At 42.2% G+C, this 16,261-nt stretch overlaps 1 protein-coding gene across 1 annotated transcript in view; it reads left to right on the top strand.

Moving 5' to 3' along the window:
- Positions 1-16,261, top strand: part of LOC133523201 (putative 1-phosphatidylinositol 3-phosphate 5-kinase) — a 74,251-nt gene that overhangs the window by 36,021 nt on the left and 21,969 nt on the right. The window contains exons 20-22 of the mRNA XM_061858680.1: positions 1,703-1,902; positions 3,667-3,785; positions 14,684-14,806. Coding sequence (XP_061714664.1) covers positions 1,703-1,902; positions 3,667-3,785; positions 14,684-14,806 — 442 coding nt within the window. The remainder of the gene's footprint in view (positions 1-1,702; positions 1,903-3,666; positions 3,786-14,683; positions 14,807-16,261) is intronic.

Raw genomic sequence — 16,261 nt, 5'->3', positions numbered from 1 at the left:
GGCCTCCAAAGTAGGACAAATCCGGGAAAACCCAGACGGATGGCAGCCCTACATTCACTTCATACTTTAAACTGCCACACTTTAACATTGCAAATGCTTTGCAGAGTTAGCTTGGTCCGAGTCTAATTTGTAGAATGAAAGAATAGAATTAGAAACAAAGTAACGCTAAAAATATGATCCAGCAACATGCTTTCCGCCGTTTCGTGGCTATTTATTATTTCTACGTTTTTGTTTTGTGTGTGTTTACGCATAAAAATATTTATATTCTATTCTTTAACCCTTCTCCAGGCATAGTACGATTTATCGACCACATACGTGCCATTAGAATTTCAACTTTAGCATTCCGATTTAAGGTTCAAATTAGATTACACTTTCAGGAAATGTTACTTGTCTTCAAATGAATCATCAAAGCTGGATTAATTGGAATATATTTTGGATTTTTTTGGGAAAACCTTATAGTTTGGTGCGGCCTGGAAAAGGGTTAAGAAGAAGGTACTATTATAACGTACATCGGGTCGGTGTTGAAGGCGCATTGGTTACACCCAATGGCATGCGCGAATTCCAATAAGCCTTTTCCTAGCATAATAAATGCAGTTGTTTTCGTAATTTATTTCTTTATGTACTTATTTTATAAATTACAAACTGAAATATATGTCACACACAAAAGAAAATATTTAAAAAAATATATTTCATAAAATATTTTGATTTGTTTCCTACTTGCACTTATTTTACAGTACATATGGTGCTACTTTACCGCACTAGTGTGGTTATTAACACTTTGTATTCTTATTTCGATAATCAATTAAAGGGCCATGTGTACTTTAAAACGTTGTACCTACGATAGACGTGCGAATAGGTAGTTCGCAACTCGTGTCGATTTAAAACACTTCCTTCGGCCGTGTTTTAATTTATGGCCACTTGTTGCTCATTTTCTAATTGCTGCACTTGTATCGTAATGTACTATAACTATAAGCACTAATACTTACCTTATACAATAGCGTTAATATATAAAAGCGTTTTCACATTGCCCAATCCGATATCGGATGTCGGATGGAAGTAAAATGTAAGACATGTGTTTTCTGTATTTATTTAATAATAAAAATAATAATTCAGCCTATATACGTCCCACTGCTGGGCACAGGCCTCCTCTCATGCGCGAGAGGGCTCGGGCTATAGTCCCCACGCTAGCCCAATGCGGATTGGGGACTTCACATACACCTTTAAATTTCTTTGCAGATGTATGCAGGTTTCCTCACGATGTTTTCCTTCACCGAAAAGCTAGTGGTGGTGGTGGTGGTAGTAGTGGTGGTGGTGGTAGTGGTGTGGTGGTGGTGGTAGTGGTGGTGGTAGTGGTAGTGGTAGTGGCTGTATTTATTTATTTTTTAATTTATTGATTAAATAAAATCTTATTACTAAAAACGATAGATAACTCAAAAAAGGTGGACTTGATGCTATATGCAACTCTCCTGCAGCTGTTTTCCTTATAGGCGCCTTTATTTTTTCGATCTTTGTTTGTGTGTGTATGTGTAGGCATAATGTTTGTTGTAGGGTGCGTGACCGCTAAAGATCGCACCCCCGAAGCCTGACTGCGCGGATATAGGATCCTTCATCCGATATCGATGAGGACAATGTGAAAACGCTCTAACTTGCAGTAATATTTGGAGAATTTTGAAAAATGTTTATGTTAAGAACCTTTTTTCAGGTGATGTTCTGGTCGCGCTGCGAGCAGTGCGGCGCCAGCGGGCGAGCGAGGCGGCTGTCCCGCGCGGCGCTCTGTCTCTCTCTGGCCATGTACCTGCGCGTGCGCGCCACGGCCGCGCGGCAGGTGGCGCGCGCGTGCCGCCACCCGCTGCACGCGCACGCGCACGTGTTCGCGCGCCACACGGCCGCGGCGTGCTGCAGGTGATGTGCTAGCTCTGTCTCTCTCTGGCCATGTACCTGCGCGTGCCGCCACCCGCTGCACGCGCACGCGCACGTGTTCGCGCGCCACACGGCCGCGGCGTGCTGCAGGTGATGTGCTAGCTCTGTCTCTCTCTGGCCATGTACCTGCGCGTGCCGCCACCCGCTGCACGCGCACGCGCACGTGTTCGCGCGCCACACGGCCGCGGCGTGCTGCAGGTGATGTGCTAGCTCTAAGCTGTCTCGGTCGTGTATCTCCGTGTCACCGCGGTGCGGGAAGTGTCTCTCTCCCTCTAACTCGCTGCGACTGTCAACAAAAACTTAATACATGTCTTTAGATGATGCCCGAAATACATTCTATTGTAACGCTTTTAATTCCAATTTCAATTATTTATTTATTTCATATCAGGGAGATCCATATACATAGTATATGCATTTCTTACTGAAGGCTCACGACGCCCGCTAGACATCTCTAAGGTAGAACAGTATGGTTCATACCTTCTAACTGGATCAACTCAGGTGATACCGAGCTAGCGAGAGAGATGGCGCTGCCAATCAATACTATTAGAAGTACCTATTAGAACAAATTAAATTATTATCAGAAAATATTTTAATTTGTTTTTATTTCAAGTAGAAACACTACTATATAAATTATAAACTGAAATAAATGTCATATACGAAGAAAAAGTGACCAAGGCCTCCAGTGCCCCAGGCTGGAGTCGAACCAGCGTCCTCTGCTATCGCACCTGCCGCGATAACAGAGGACGATCCATATAGTGTTAGTAGAATGCAACAAATCTTTAAATTAATTAATGTTAGTGAGATAGTTTTTTTTTTATACTATGTCGGTGGCAAACAAGCATACGGCCCGCCTGATGGTAAGCAGTGTCCGTAGCCTATGTGCGCCTGCAACTCCAGAGGAGTTTCATGCGCGTTGCCGACCCTAAACCCGACCCCCCCCTCGTTGAGCTCTGGCAACCTTACTCACCGGCAGGAACACAACACTATGAGTAGGGTCTAGTGTTATTTGGCTGCTATGAGATAGTTTTAAACTTCGGTAAAAAATAAAAATCAATGGATCTACAGAAGTGGGTTTTTAAATAAGAAAACAAACAACTACATCCTACCGTTACAGGTTTTATTAGATGTCGGGAACGCGCGTTGCACTTAACTTCCTTGGGACTGCAAGCGTTCATAGGCAACGTAAACCGCTAACAATTGACCGGTCTGCATTCTATATTTTGATTTAATGTAATGAATAATGTTAATTTAATGTAAATATTTTGATTGTTTGTTGTTTTGTGTGTTATGGATATTGTCCGAAATAGATGCTTTTTTTTTTTTTTTTTTTTTTTCAATTTTGCCACCAACATGGTTAAAAAAAAATTAATCTGTTTACTTCAGCGTTTGTTTTTGTTGAGGTACGGTCTGCACTCAGTTATAATCTCTATATTTGGAGATTATGTTAACTAAGTTTAGCCTTAACTAAGTATATAATTAGTCCTGTTGGCAGTTAGTGTTTATATGTTATTATAATACTATTTGTAACAAAATTAATTCATTTTAATCAGTGCTTTCTTAAGTGTACTCTTTATTTTATCAGGATGTTTTTCTAAAGTTTCTACTACTTGTTTGGGGAAAAAGTTTTTACATTTGTCCTTGGTCCCGATCGCTAACTGAAGAAATCCTCACACAATGATTTAAAAAAATGATTATCACTACAAATTTGGTTTATTTACCGCAAATATTTTATCTCCTGTTCCACAGGTACATGAAGATCACCCCATACGAGATCGAGCTGCCTCCCGACGTGATCTCCACCCACTACGACACGAAGGCCATGCGCGACGCACTCATCGCTCAGCTCAACGAACTCGTCCTCAAAGGTATCATTCATTTTCATTCTTAGAAACTGGAATTATTCATCGCATGTGAAAAAATATGTCTCCATCATCAGATTCATCACTCAGGGCTCATAAGAGAACCTAACCAGGCTGGTGCGTAAAAGTGGTATGCAGCGAAGGCGTACTCAATAGCCGTGTTTGTCTTTGAAATGTACAATGCAAAAAGGAAAGAAGAATATCCACATTTTATTTTGGACATAAATGTCTTTTTCTCCAATATGCTCGGGAATGTTCACCTTATTGTAGCAAAAATAGTACGGGAAGTTCTTCGTTACGGTCAAACTCAAATCAAAAAAAATTCAAACCATTATTGTCGTGTTTTAGCGGACGGGAAGTTATTACTGTATTGGTTTTTACTTTTTAAAAACATGTATCTATTATGGAAATCGCATACAGCCAATTAATATAGCTGCGGTAGTCCGTCCTGGTCCCGTCTACACGACCAGGTCAGTATCATTTCAAGCTATAGCAATCTGCGTCGCACCGTTGCTCAGAGTGGACGTGTGTTTGTTGATTTGTTGTACAGTTCTAAATTTAAATTTATTTATATTCCTCGATGCAGTATGGAAGTTTTCGCTTCTCGGTACCTCCTTGTCTTGCTTGGGAGAAGTTGAACTTGGCCTGTCGGCCATATTGATAAGTGTCGGACCTCCCGCTTTAAAGTGCGAGTGAATCGAGTGACGTAGTCGACTGTGAACGAGGTTTGGTGCCGGAGTGCAGTGTAAAAATTTTTTCAACTTTTTGTATTTTTCGTGCGGGTTTGATCTCCCGGCCCCCTGCGTCCGTGTCGCCGTCTTTACCGCTGCGCTACGAGAGCTTGAGCGAGGCGGCGCGAAATTGCGATACAAGTTCAAGTCGTTATCGGTTTGAGTGACGCGCTGTGATATTGAACCTTAGTTACAAGCAAATAGAACTCATATTTACAAAATGTCGTCGTGTCAATCCTGTGATCTTCCGATCAATAATAATGACTTTTTGAAGTGTACGGCATGCAGTGGTCTTTACCATTTGACTTGCTTAGACTTAACTTTAGAGCAAACTTTTAACAAGAGACAATCGTGGTTATGTTCGTTTTGTTCATGGGTCAACACGCGGCGTCGGAGAAATGACAACACCCCCGTTCCAAGAGATCAATCTAAAGCAGCTTTTGACGACTCTGTCATGTCGTTGGATGATTCACACGTTACAGACAGGCCCAACTTCACAGTTGGAACGGACAACGGCAATATGTTAGTGACGCCGCCGAATTCGTATCATCATAATAATATATCTGGAAATGGCAGCTCACTTTTAACATCTGGTCCTGAAGCGTTATTACATGATATTTTAACGAAAGTGTCAGCGTTATAGACTCAATTCTCGGCTATCCAGGCAATACAATCGGATTTGTCCCAAGTTAAGAGTGACATTGCTGAGATGAGGAGCAGTATCGACTCCAAATTGACTGACTTGGCCGGCAGAATGAGCACGATTGAGTCTCGGGTCAGCGCACTGGAAGAGTGCAAAGCTGAATTGGACGACGTAAAAAAGGCAATAAGCGATGTTATTAACGACTCTCGAAGAAATGAACAGTGGGTTCGGCGATCTAACATACAAATTAATGGCGTGCCGGAAACAAAGGGAGAAAACTTGTTCAACATTCTGAAGTCGTTAGCGGACCTAAGTGGATACTCGCTAAATACGAATACCGACATAGACTTCGTTACGCGTGTTGCTGTGAGGAACGACTCGGACGGCGCCTTACCGAAACCCATTATTGTTAAGATGCAAGCTCGCTATAAGAAAGACGACTTCATGGCGTCACTCCGGAAATTGAGGAATTTAAAAGCTTCCGACTTAGGATACAGTACTAAACCGAATATATGTTAATGACCATCTCTCGGCTCACAATAAATATCTACTTAAAGAGGCGAAACAACGAGCCAAACAGAAAAAATATCAATTTTGCTGGGTTCGCAACACAGTCATGGTTCGTCGCGATGAAAAATCCCCGGTTTTGTATATTGGTTCGGAAGAGGCTTTAAACAAAATGACATAGGCGTTACGACTTCCGCAATTGCAGCTACTTTACAATTGTTTATTGAAAACCTTTACCTCTGTGTTTTATTACATAAATTGTACGTTTGTGATAATAATATTTGCAGAAACAAATTATATCTTGGCCGTCATTCTTGCTATAAATTATATCATGGAATATTTATTTTCTATCTACCAAAGTACATTATTAAGTACATTGTTAATTACTGTATTTAATCATGTTTTCGTTGTGCACAATAAAGAATATTATTATTATTATTATTATTATTATTTCTTGCATATTATTACATTTTATTCATGATACAGGAGATTTGCTTGCGATTAAAATACGTTTTGTTCTGAGATCCAAATTCAGAAATATTGAATTATTAATTTTACCTTTACATAACGGACGGTAATATTAGTATTTATTACCAAAATGCAAGGGGCTTAAGGTCAAAAACAATTGAATTTCTTCGCAATGTTTTAAGATTTGATTACGATTTTGTTTGTATTACGGAAACCTGGCTCCTGCCTGGAATATTTGACTGAACTTTTTGATTCCCGATACTCGGTTTACCGAACTGACCGTGATTATGAGCGAGTAGGTATGACGCAGGGAGGAGGTACGCTTATAGCTGTGCATCGTAAGTTTAGAGCTGAATTACGCGAACTTCACCCATTCGTCGATCTACTTGACGCTGACGTCACCTGGATTGATGTACCTATCTCTCAAGGACCTACTGGGAAAAAAATAAGGTTGTTAAATTGTTACTTTCCTCATAGTAAATTCCAGATAGAGCCCCAATCATCGTTATTTGAATTTTTATCTAACATTTACACTGACTGTCCTAACGATTATTTCATAGTTTTAGGTGATTTTAACATACCGGGAGCCTCCTGGATACCCAATGATCCTAACCAAAAGAAGTTTAAGTTGGAGATTCCAAATTATGATATTTTAACGTCTCAGTTGTCTGCTTTTATGTGTTTTACCGACTGGTATCAATTCAATAACATTCCCAATCAGAATGATAGACAATTAGATTTAGTTTTATCAAATATTGACTGTAGTGTATCAAACGTTGAAGCCTTGGTTCCTATAGACTATCATCACCCGGTCTTTTGTGTGAAGACTTGTATAGGGTCGACTGATAATTACTTAAAACCTGCGGGTCGTATAGTACGGCGTTTCTTCGCAGCTGACTACGACATTGTAAACGCAGAATTGGATAAAGTGGATTGGGAACTTTGTCTTCCAGAAGATAGTATAGAAAATGCTGTCGATACTTTTTATGATATTCTTAACCGTATTATAGATGATCTAATCCCCACTAAAATAATAAATTCAAGCCATGATAAATTTCCGGCCTGGTACTCCCGACCTTTAATAAAAATGATTAAGAATAAAACGAAGACTCATAAAAAATGGAAAATTTATGGACGAATCGCGGATTACATAGCATTTTCAAAACTACGGGCAAAAATTAAATCTATGGAAAGTTCATGCTATAAATTATTTATCTCACGTACTGAAAATAACATTCGTTATAACTCAAAATCTTTTTGGTCATTTTTAAAGTCTAAAACGAATGTTAACGGGACTCCGAACACAGTTTTCTTGGGCAACAGTGTTGGTAATAGCGGCAAAGAAGTCGCTGATCTATTTAATACCTATTTTCAGTCAGTTTTCGTAAAAAATGCTACCTCTCAGCCACCTTTCCAATCTACTCCATTGTTAAATGACACTGCCTTCTCAAATTGCCTTGTAAATAATTTAATATCACTACCTGTCTAGTTGAAAGCTACCTTAGGGAATTGGTGACTTCTAAAGGCTGTGGACCAGATGGAATACATCCAATATTTTTAAAGAACTGTCGTGCTAGGTTAGCTTTCCCCATATGCCTACTATTCAATCTTTCTTTAAGAACTGGGACATTGCCATGTTGTTGGAAGAGATCGATTGTTGTTCCAATTTATAAAAGTGGCAATAAACATGATATTAAGAACTATCGGGGTATCTCAAAGTTGTCGGTTATTCCTAAACTGTTCGAAAAAATTATTTACGACACTCTGTTTTACGCAGTCCGACCGCAATTGGTAAATCAGCAACATGGGTTTATCAATAGGCGTTCCACTGAGTCCAATTTATGTCAGTTGATTGATTATGCGATGAATGCAATGGATAAGGGCTATCAGGTAGACGTTATTTATACCGACTACTCCAAAGCATTCGATAAAATTTCACATACTCTGCTCATTCATAAATTACAAACTTTTGGAATTCATGGGAATCTTTTAAGATGGCTTACTTCATACCTGCGTGACAGAACGCAAGCAGTTGCTATAAAGGGATACACTTCTAGTTTTGTTCCCGTATCTTCAGGCGTACCTCAGGGATCCCATTTGGGGTCCATTATTATTCAACATTTACATTAATGACGTCGTTGATTGTTTCAAATTTTCTGACTTATTATTATATGCCGACGATACTAAAATATACATTATTAAATCAAGTGACGATTGTATGAAACTTCAAGCTGATCTTGATAGACTGAGTTGTTATTGTTCTATGAATGAACTGTACTTGAATGTCGAAAAATGTTGTGCCATTACATTTACAAGAAAACGCAATAAGATAGAGTATAATTTATTCATTAAACAACAAAAATTTAAGGGTTGTGTCTGAAGTGAAGGACCTAGGGTTAAATCTTGATAGCGAACTACAATTTATTTCACATATTGACAAAATTTCAGCAAAAGCATACAGAATGTTGGGATTCATTTTCCGACAAAGCAGGGATTTTACAAACCCTAAGACTCTGCAACTTCTCTTTAACGCATTTGTTAGGTCCAACTTAGAATACGCTACTACAGTCTGGAATCCTCATTTCAATGTTCACATTAACACAATTGAAAAAAATCAGAACAAATTTATCAGAACAATGAAATATAAATTTAAATCTTTTTGCCCTGACAATTTCTCTCTTCAAACCCGTAGAGAAATTCGAGATCAGATATTTTTGTTCAAAATCATACATGGCCTTATTATTATTATTATTATTAAGACTTTATTTCGGACATCCAAGATCCATATGTTAGGTACACTATTACTTATCACTATGTTAGTATTGACAAAACAATTTATATTTAAGTACATACATTATTTACAATTAGATTAAATTAATTCATAAAAATATTATACCTCATTTATCCATCCGGTAGATTGGGACATGCATTGAGGCCCAACACTTACAAAAAGGATTATCAAGCCTCTCGCCAATTTCGGTTAGAAAACTGTTGGAGCTGTTCCTCAATCGGTGCATCTGAGATGCTGTGCGTTTTCTCATAATGGCGTAGAAATCATCCATTCGTGCCTCCGCAAACATCCCAGAAGCACTGCAAAACCGAGGCAGCCCCAACAGCATTCTGTACCCATTATTGAATTGGACACGTAGGGCGCCGTAAGTCCGCTTCGTGTATTTGATCCACAGGCTGCACGCGTAGAACGTTTGGCAGTATGACTTAAATAGCGTTCGCTTCACCTGAGCGTTACTACGCGCAAACCTGCGGATCAACATATTCGTCCTTACTGCCAGCGCCCTACGCTCCCGCTCAATATCATCATCATCTGTGAGGTCTTCTGTTACAATATGGCCGAGATACTTAAATTGAGTAACCCTACTCAAAACGGTTCCACAAAGAGTCACTGGTGGCACCTCCGATGGACTCCTACGGCTCGCCCGGAATATAAGTAGCTCACTCTTTTTGGCGTTATAGCAGAGCCCATGGGAATTTGCATACGCCTCACATACACTGAGCAGTTTATTAATAGCACCAACCGTTGGGCCCAGTAGCACCATGTCATCAGCGTAACTGATGTTGTTTACCATTTTACCACCTATAGAACATCCGACCCTGGTGCCACTGAGCTCAACGATCAGCTGGTTCACATAAATATTGAATAGCAACGGTGACGTTAATCCACCCTGCCTTACTCCACATTCGGCCTTATAGCCATCCGAGTATGTGTCTGCCCATCTTACATAGTTGAGTTGGTTGTCGTACCAAAAGCTAAATAACCCAATGATTTCTGGAGGTACTCCGGCTGCTTTCAGCTTGGTCCAGAGCTTTTCGTACGACACCATGTCAAAAGCCTTGGACAGGTCAAGAAAAGCAGCATACACGGGTGTGCTTCTATCGGTGTAGTATCGGACGGTATGTTTAAGAACTAGAATTGCACTTTCAGTAGATAACCCAGGCCGAAAACCGAACTGACCGTCATGTAACCTGGCGTATCCACTAAGGCGGCGTTCAAGCACACCGTCCAACACTTTTGCTACGATAGTAGCCAGCGATATTGGCCTATAGTTACTCACCTCCCCAACATCTCCAGTCTTATTTTTAATAATGGGAACTATAACTGTTTTCATAAGGTCCACTGGAAGATACGAATGTCTTAAGCTAAAGGTGAATAACATGGCCAGGAGTCTATAAATATGTGGTCCAGCATTTTGCAGGTGCTCGACGCTGAGCCCGTCATGCCCGGGAGACCTACCTCTCGTCATGCGTTTAATTACTGATGCGACTTCTTGAGCTGTTATAAGAGTAGGTTCCCGAGGATCACTGTGCTCAGCATCCAGCCCCGCCTCGATCCCCACTGGTCTGGCTTTAACCTGAAAATGGCCCATAAACAGGTTGGCTATTTGCCTTGGGTCATCTAAACCTCCCACTGACACTGGAAGACTAGCCCTAGGATTTAATTTATTCGTTTCACTCCAAAATTTCTTAAAATTCTTTTCTTCGTACAACATGGCAAGGTTATCCATTTTTGTTTGCTCTTTATTTTTCTGACAGAATTTTAATTTTCCCTTAAATATCTTTTTGGATGCCACCATATTGTCAAATAAGTACCCATAATTTGGTTTACCGGCCCTATTCCAATTTAGGAAACTAAGGCGAGCCTTCCTGTGAGCCTCTCGGACATGCTTGTTCCACCCTATTCTAGGTTTACCTTTCCAAGCTTTAGCTGTATCCCTACACCCAGCAGCAGCTCTTGACAGCGACGAAACAATATCCTTATATAGGAAATCAATTATTTTTCTATGCTCCCAAATACTACACATGCCGTCACAACATGTACTGAGGTCGTCAGGAAACTCTATAAGTGATAGGTAATTATGACACAGGTCCCTATACCTACTTATCTGTGTAACGTCTCTATATCCCCATACAACATTATTTCCACATTTAACCGCAGGCTTAGTCTTGGGTCTAATTAAATTAAAGTTACATTTAATTTCAAGTGGAAAGTGATCAGACCAAAATGTACCTAAGTGGACCTTGACCCCTTGCACAGAGCGACCAGCTGACTCACTAACTAGACAGTGGTCCAGCCACCTCCTACACCCGTGCGCCTCGCTTATGTATGTGTATGTGTTGGAGTTATCACCAAGCACATCCATGTCAATACAAGACCATTTTTGATCAACACAGAATTGATTCATCTCCCTTCCAAATGGTTGCCCTGGGTGCGCGTTCAGATCACCTAATACAAAAATAGATTCAGCGTCATACTGTTCTACTACGGCCGCAATTTCACTTAGGCAATCACTAAATTCTATAAGATTGTCGGGCGAGTCAGTAGGCATATATATGCAAAAGATTAAAATAGGTCTATTCGAGATAACAATCCTAATTGCCACAATGCGGTTACTGTTACATTTAACTATTGCTACTGAGCGAAATACACTCTTACGCCAAAGTATAGCCACCCCCCATACGGTCTACCCCGCAAAAGGCCCGCCGAGGTGTCCATAGCTGATTTACCGGTATAATTGAAATCAGAGTGTATTTCTCCCAAGATAGGAAGCTCCTCACTCGTAAGCCACAATTCTTGCAAACATACAATATCGGCCCGTTCACATAGTGATGTTACACACTCCTGGGATCTCTTTATATTTTTGCAATTGAATGTTAACATACAGGTATAATTAACAGCCATTATAAGTTGTTTTGTTTACGAAACAGTTTTTAACAGACACCACCTGCTGTAAATATTTAATAAATACCTATAAGTACCTACTCTCGGCTTATCGCAACACCAAGCTGTTTCCTATTACTGTTACTGTTTTCCTTATCATTAACATCAACAAATGGCCTAAAACCCACACCCTCAGGCCACAGATTTCCATCCATAAACACAGACAACTTGTGTTTAGGGATAAAAAACTTATACGCTACATAGCCTTTTTGTTGTTGCATATTAATTTTACGAGGCACAATATTCACCTTTGTTTTGCTAAATACACACTTTACAATATCAGACTCACATACATTTTCATCGACCTCCGTAATATAGAACGGAATACGTACATCCGCGGCTTTAAAAGTCCCAAACGGTACCTTATTTGTACATCTCTCAGCTATAAAACGATTTCTTAACCTATATCTCATTTCCTTAATAAATTTCTCATCTTTCGGCGCATCTTTCCAAGCTCCCTCTGCACGAACGACATCCGCCATTGATTTTTGTGTCGAGTTTAGAATATTGCAGGATTGTTTATTAATACCAATGTCACTTGCCTCCGTCGTCCTAGTCAAAACCGGTTCGGGCACTTCTAACTCGGAGCGCGCCTGCATAGCCGACAGTGAAATATCACAGCTTGGAACCGCCGCACGCGCCTCTTCCTGCATCTCGCTGACATCGTTGCATAGTGAATTTCTTAATAATACCGACATGTCCGGTGTTACTGCCGTGCCCTGCTTGTCCGTAACCGCTGTTGTCGCCTCCACGATCTGTGAATCGATTTTTACCGATGATGATTCTACCTCCCGCGATCTATTAACAATGTCGTTATCTCCATTTTCCATATGCGTTCGAGCATGCGAAAGCTGACCTTGACTAGGCTTGCGCATAATGGTCTCCTGTTGATCATCGGTTAATGACCTCTTCAACGGCGAAATAATGTGAGGTAGGCCCATGGGTCCACTGTTATAACAATAGCTAGTATGAAAATTGGAAGCACCTCTTCGGTTATTTACATTTCTATACGAATTACTATCCTGATCTGGAACCGAGACTTCATGGTTACGTTTAATAGATCTGATTTCTTCATTTAGCTCTTGTAGTTGATTTAAAGTCACGTAATTTTGTTTAATAAGACTAAGCTCAGATTTTAACAACACAATATCCTTAAGTAATTGCGTCGCATCCAGATGGTCAAAATAAACGGGTGGTAATTTTTGTAAATCCCTAGCGACAAACAAAGGCAAATCCTCGACGTTTGTGTTCGCAAAAATCTCAATTATATCTTCCAAGACTCGCACATCCTTTCCTTTATTTTTACGCACTATCATCCTCTTGCTGGACGGAATGGCCTGAAACAGCAAGCTCTTGGCGTCCTCCAGTTCTTTGACAGCAAAGGCCGAGGTGCATATTTGAATTAAGCTTTTATTATCAATTACATGAATTTTATTTTGCACAAAACACAGAACTTCATTTAATACAATATTGCACTTGTCACATTTTACAAACGTCTTTTTAGACGTCATTTTACTCGTTAATCCGGGTCAATGACCTCTCACGGTGGTGCACTTCGATTCGACTACCCGTACCGATGCGTCAGACGCGACTGTTGACTGTTATTGATTCTCCCAATCTTTTGTCTAAAATTTCAATTAGATGTCCTGATCGGCGAACTCGCTCCACAAGCCTATTTGCAATTAACTTTGGTCGTACTACATATGCAAGAAATAAGTTCTTAGCTAGAGCGTGTAGAACTTATAATGAAAATTTTTCTGATATTGATATATTCCATTTATCATTACAGCAGTTTGTTTCTGCAATAAAATGTACAGCTAATAATAATATTGATTAGTTAGTATATTTCAGCATACTTGCCAATTTGTTAATATTGTTTTCAACAGTTAGTGTTATTTGAGTTTTGCATGTTTAAATATTAATGTTAATTTCTGGGCAACATAATTGTTATTATTCATTAGTGGAAACTGTTTGGCTTATGAATGTGTAATCTGATTAACTATATGTATTGTTTTTGCCTGTTTGTTTCCCAAAGATAGTCGTGTAAGACCGACGTGTATGATCGTGTGAATACTGCTTAATAAAATCAAAGACTGACTTATATTTATTAATTATAAAATAAGAATAAGATTATGACGACCGGTCTGGCCTAGTGGGTAGTGACCCTGCCTATGAAGCCGATGGTCCCGGGTTCAAATCCTGGTAAGGGCATTTATTCGTGTGATGAGCATGGATATTTGTTCCTGAGTCATGGGTGTTTTCTATGTATTTAAGTATTTATAAATATTTATATATTATATATATCGTTGTCTAAGTACCCTCAACACAAGCCTTATTGAGCTTATTGTGGGATTTAGTCAATTTGTGTAATAATGTCCCATAATAATTTATAATTTTATTTATTTATTTAATTAATTTTTTTTTTAAGGATCTCATGCGTGCAAATCCAGCTTATATTGCACAATTCTATTGAATGGTACTGAATGGCAGAATAGTTGTGCCTTTAACTTTAAAAAATAATTAAGTAAAGAGGGAAATTGTTTTTGATGTGAAGGTTCGATTCGAGTACTGGTTCATGTTTAAATTATGATGATTTTATCTGATTTCCTCGCATGTTTGGAGAAAAGCACTATATATGCCTCGGCAGGAACAGCAATTCGTGGATTCGTCTTCATTGTCGAATCGAAACTCATACACGAGTTACCATTTCCCGACCCCTGCAATAATGTACTATTTCCAGTCCTGGTAAAGATACTAACATTAGTACATAAATCTAGCGTGAACAGAGTAGGAATAATGTTGCCGTATTAATTGGTCCCAGGGCACGAGACGCTGAGCGCGGTGGCGGGCGCGGGCGCGGAGCAGGACTACCAGGCCTTCAAGCACCACACCGAGCTCATCTCGCTGGCGCTCACGCGAGCTAAACACGACGCTACAGCGGCAGGTACGGTGGCGGGCGCGGAGCAGGACTACCAGGCCTTCAAGCACCACACCGAGCTCATCTCGCTGGCGCTCACGCGAGCTAAACACGACGCTACAGCGGCAGGTACGGTGGCGGGCGCGGAGCAGGACTACCAGGCCTTCAAGCACCACACCGAGCTCATCTCGCTGGCGCTCACGCGAGCTAAACACGACGCTACAGCGGCAGGTACGGTGGCGGGCGCGGAGCAGGACTACCAGGCCTTCAAGCACCACACCGAGCTCATCTCGCTGGCGCTCACGCGAGCTAAACACGACGCTACAGCGGCAGGTACGGTGGCGGGCGCGGAGCAGGACTACCAGGCCTTCAAGCACCACACCGAGCTCATCTCGCTGGCGCTCACGCGAGCTAAACACGACGCTACAGCGGCAGGTACGGTGGCGGGCGCGGAGCAGGACTACCAGGCCTTCAAGCACCACACCGAGCTCATCTCGCTGGCGCTCACGCGAGCTAAACACGACGCTACAGCGGCAGGTACGGTGGCGGGCGCGGAGCAGGACTACCAGGCCTTCAAGCACCACACCGAGCTCATCTCGCTGGCGCTCACGCGAGCTAAACACGACGCTACAGCGGCAGGTACGGTGGCGGGCGCGGAGCAGGACTACCAGGCCTTCAAGCACCACACCGAGCTCATCTCGCTGGCGCTCACGCGAGCTAAACACGACGCTACAGCGGCAGGTACGGTGGCGGGCGCGGAGCAGGACTACCAGGCCTTCAAGCACCACACCGAGCTCATCTCGCTGGCGCTCACGCGAGCTAAACACGACGCTACAGCGGCAGGTACGGTGGCGGGCGCGGAGCAGGACTACCAGGCCTTCAAGCACCACACCGAGCTCATCTCGCTGGCGCTCACGCGAGCTAAACACGACGCTACAGCGGCAGGTACGGTGGCGGGCGCGGAGCAGGACTACCAGGCCTTCAAGCACCACACCGAGCTCATCTCGCTGGCGCTCACGCGAGCTAAACACGACGCTACAGCGGCAGGTACGGTGGCGGGCGCGGAGCAGGACTACCAGGCCTTCAAGCACCACACCGAGCTCATCTCGCTGGCGCTCACGCGAGCTAAACACGACGCTACAGCGGCAGGTACGGTGGCGGGCGCGGAGCAGGACTACCAGGCCTTCAAGCACCACACCGAGCTCATCTCGCTGGCGCTCACGCGAGCTAAACACGACGCTACAGCGGCAGGTACGGTGGCGGGCGCGGAGCAGGACTACCAGGCCTTCAAGCACCACACCGAGCTCATCTCGCTGGCGCTCACGCGAGCTAAACACGACGCTACAGCGGCAGGTACGGTGGCGGGCGCGGAGCAGGACTACCAGGCCTTCAAGCACCACACCGAGCTCATCTCGCTGGCGCTCACGCGAGCTAAACACGACGCTACAGCGGCAGGTACGGTGGCGGGCGCGGAGCAGGACT

This window comes from Cydia pomonella, chromosome 12, assembly GCF_033807575.1.
Source record: "Cydia pomonella isolate Wapato2018A chromosome 12, ilCydPomo1, whole genome shotgun sequence".
Lineage (NCBI taxonomy): Eukaryota > Metazoa > Arthropoda > Insecta > Lepidoptera > Tortricidae > Cydia > Cydia pomonella.
The sequence above is the reverse complement of the archived record's forward strand: the minus strand, read 5'-3'. Positions and strand labels throughout refer to the sequence as shown.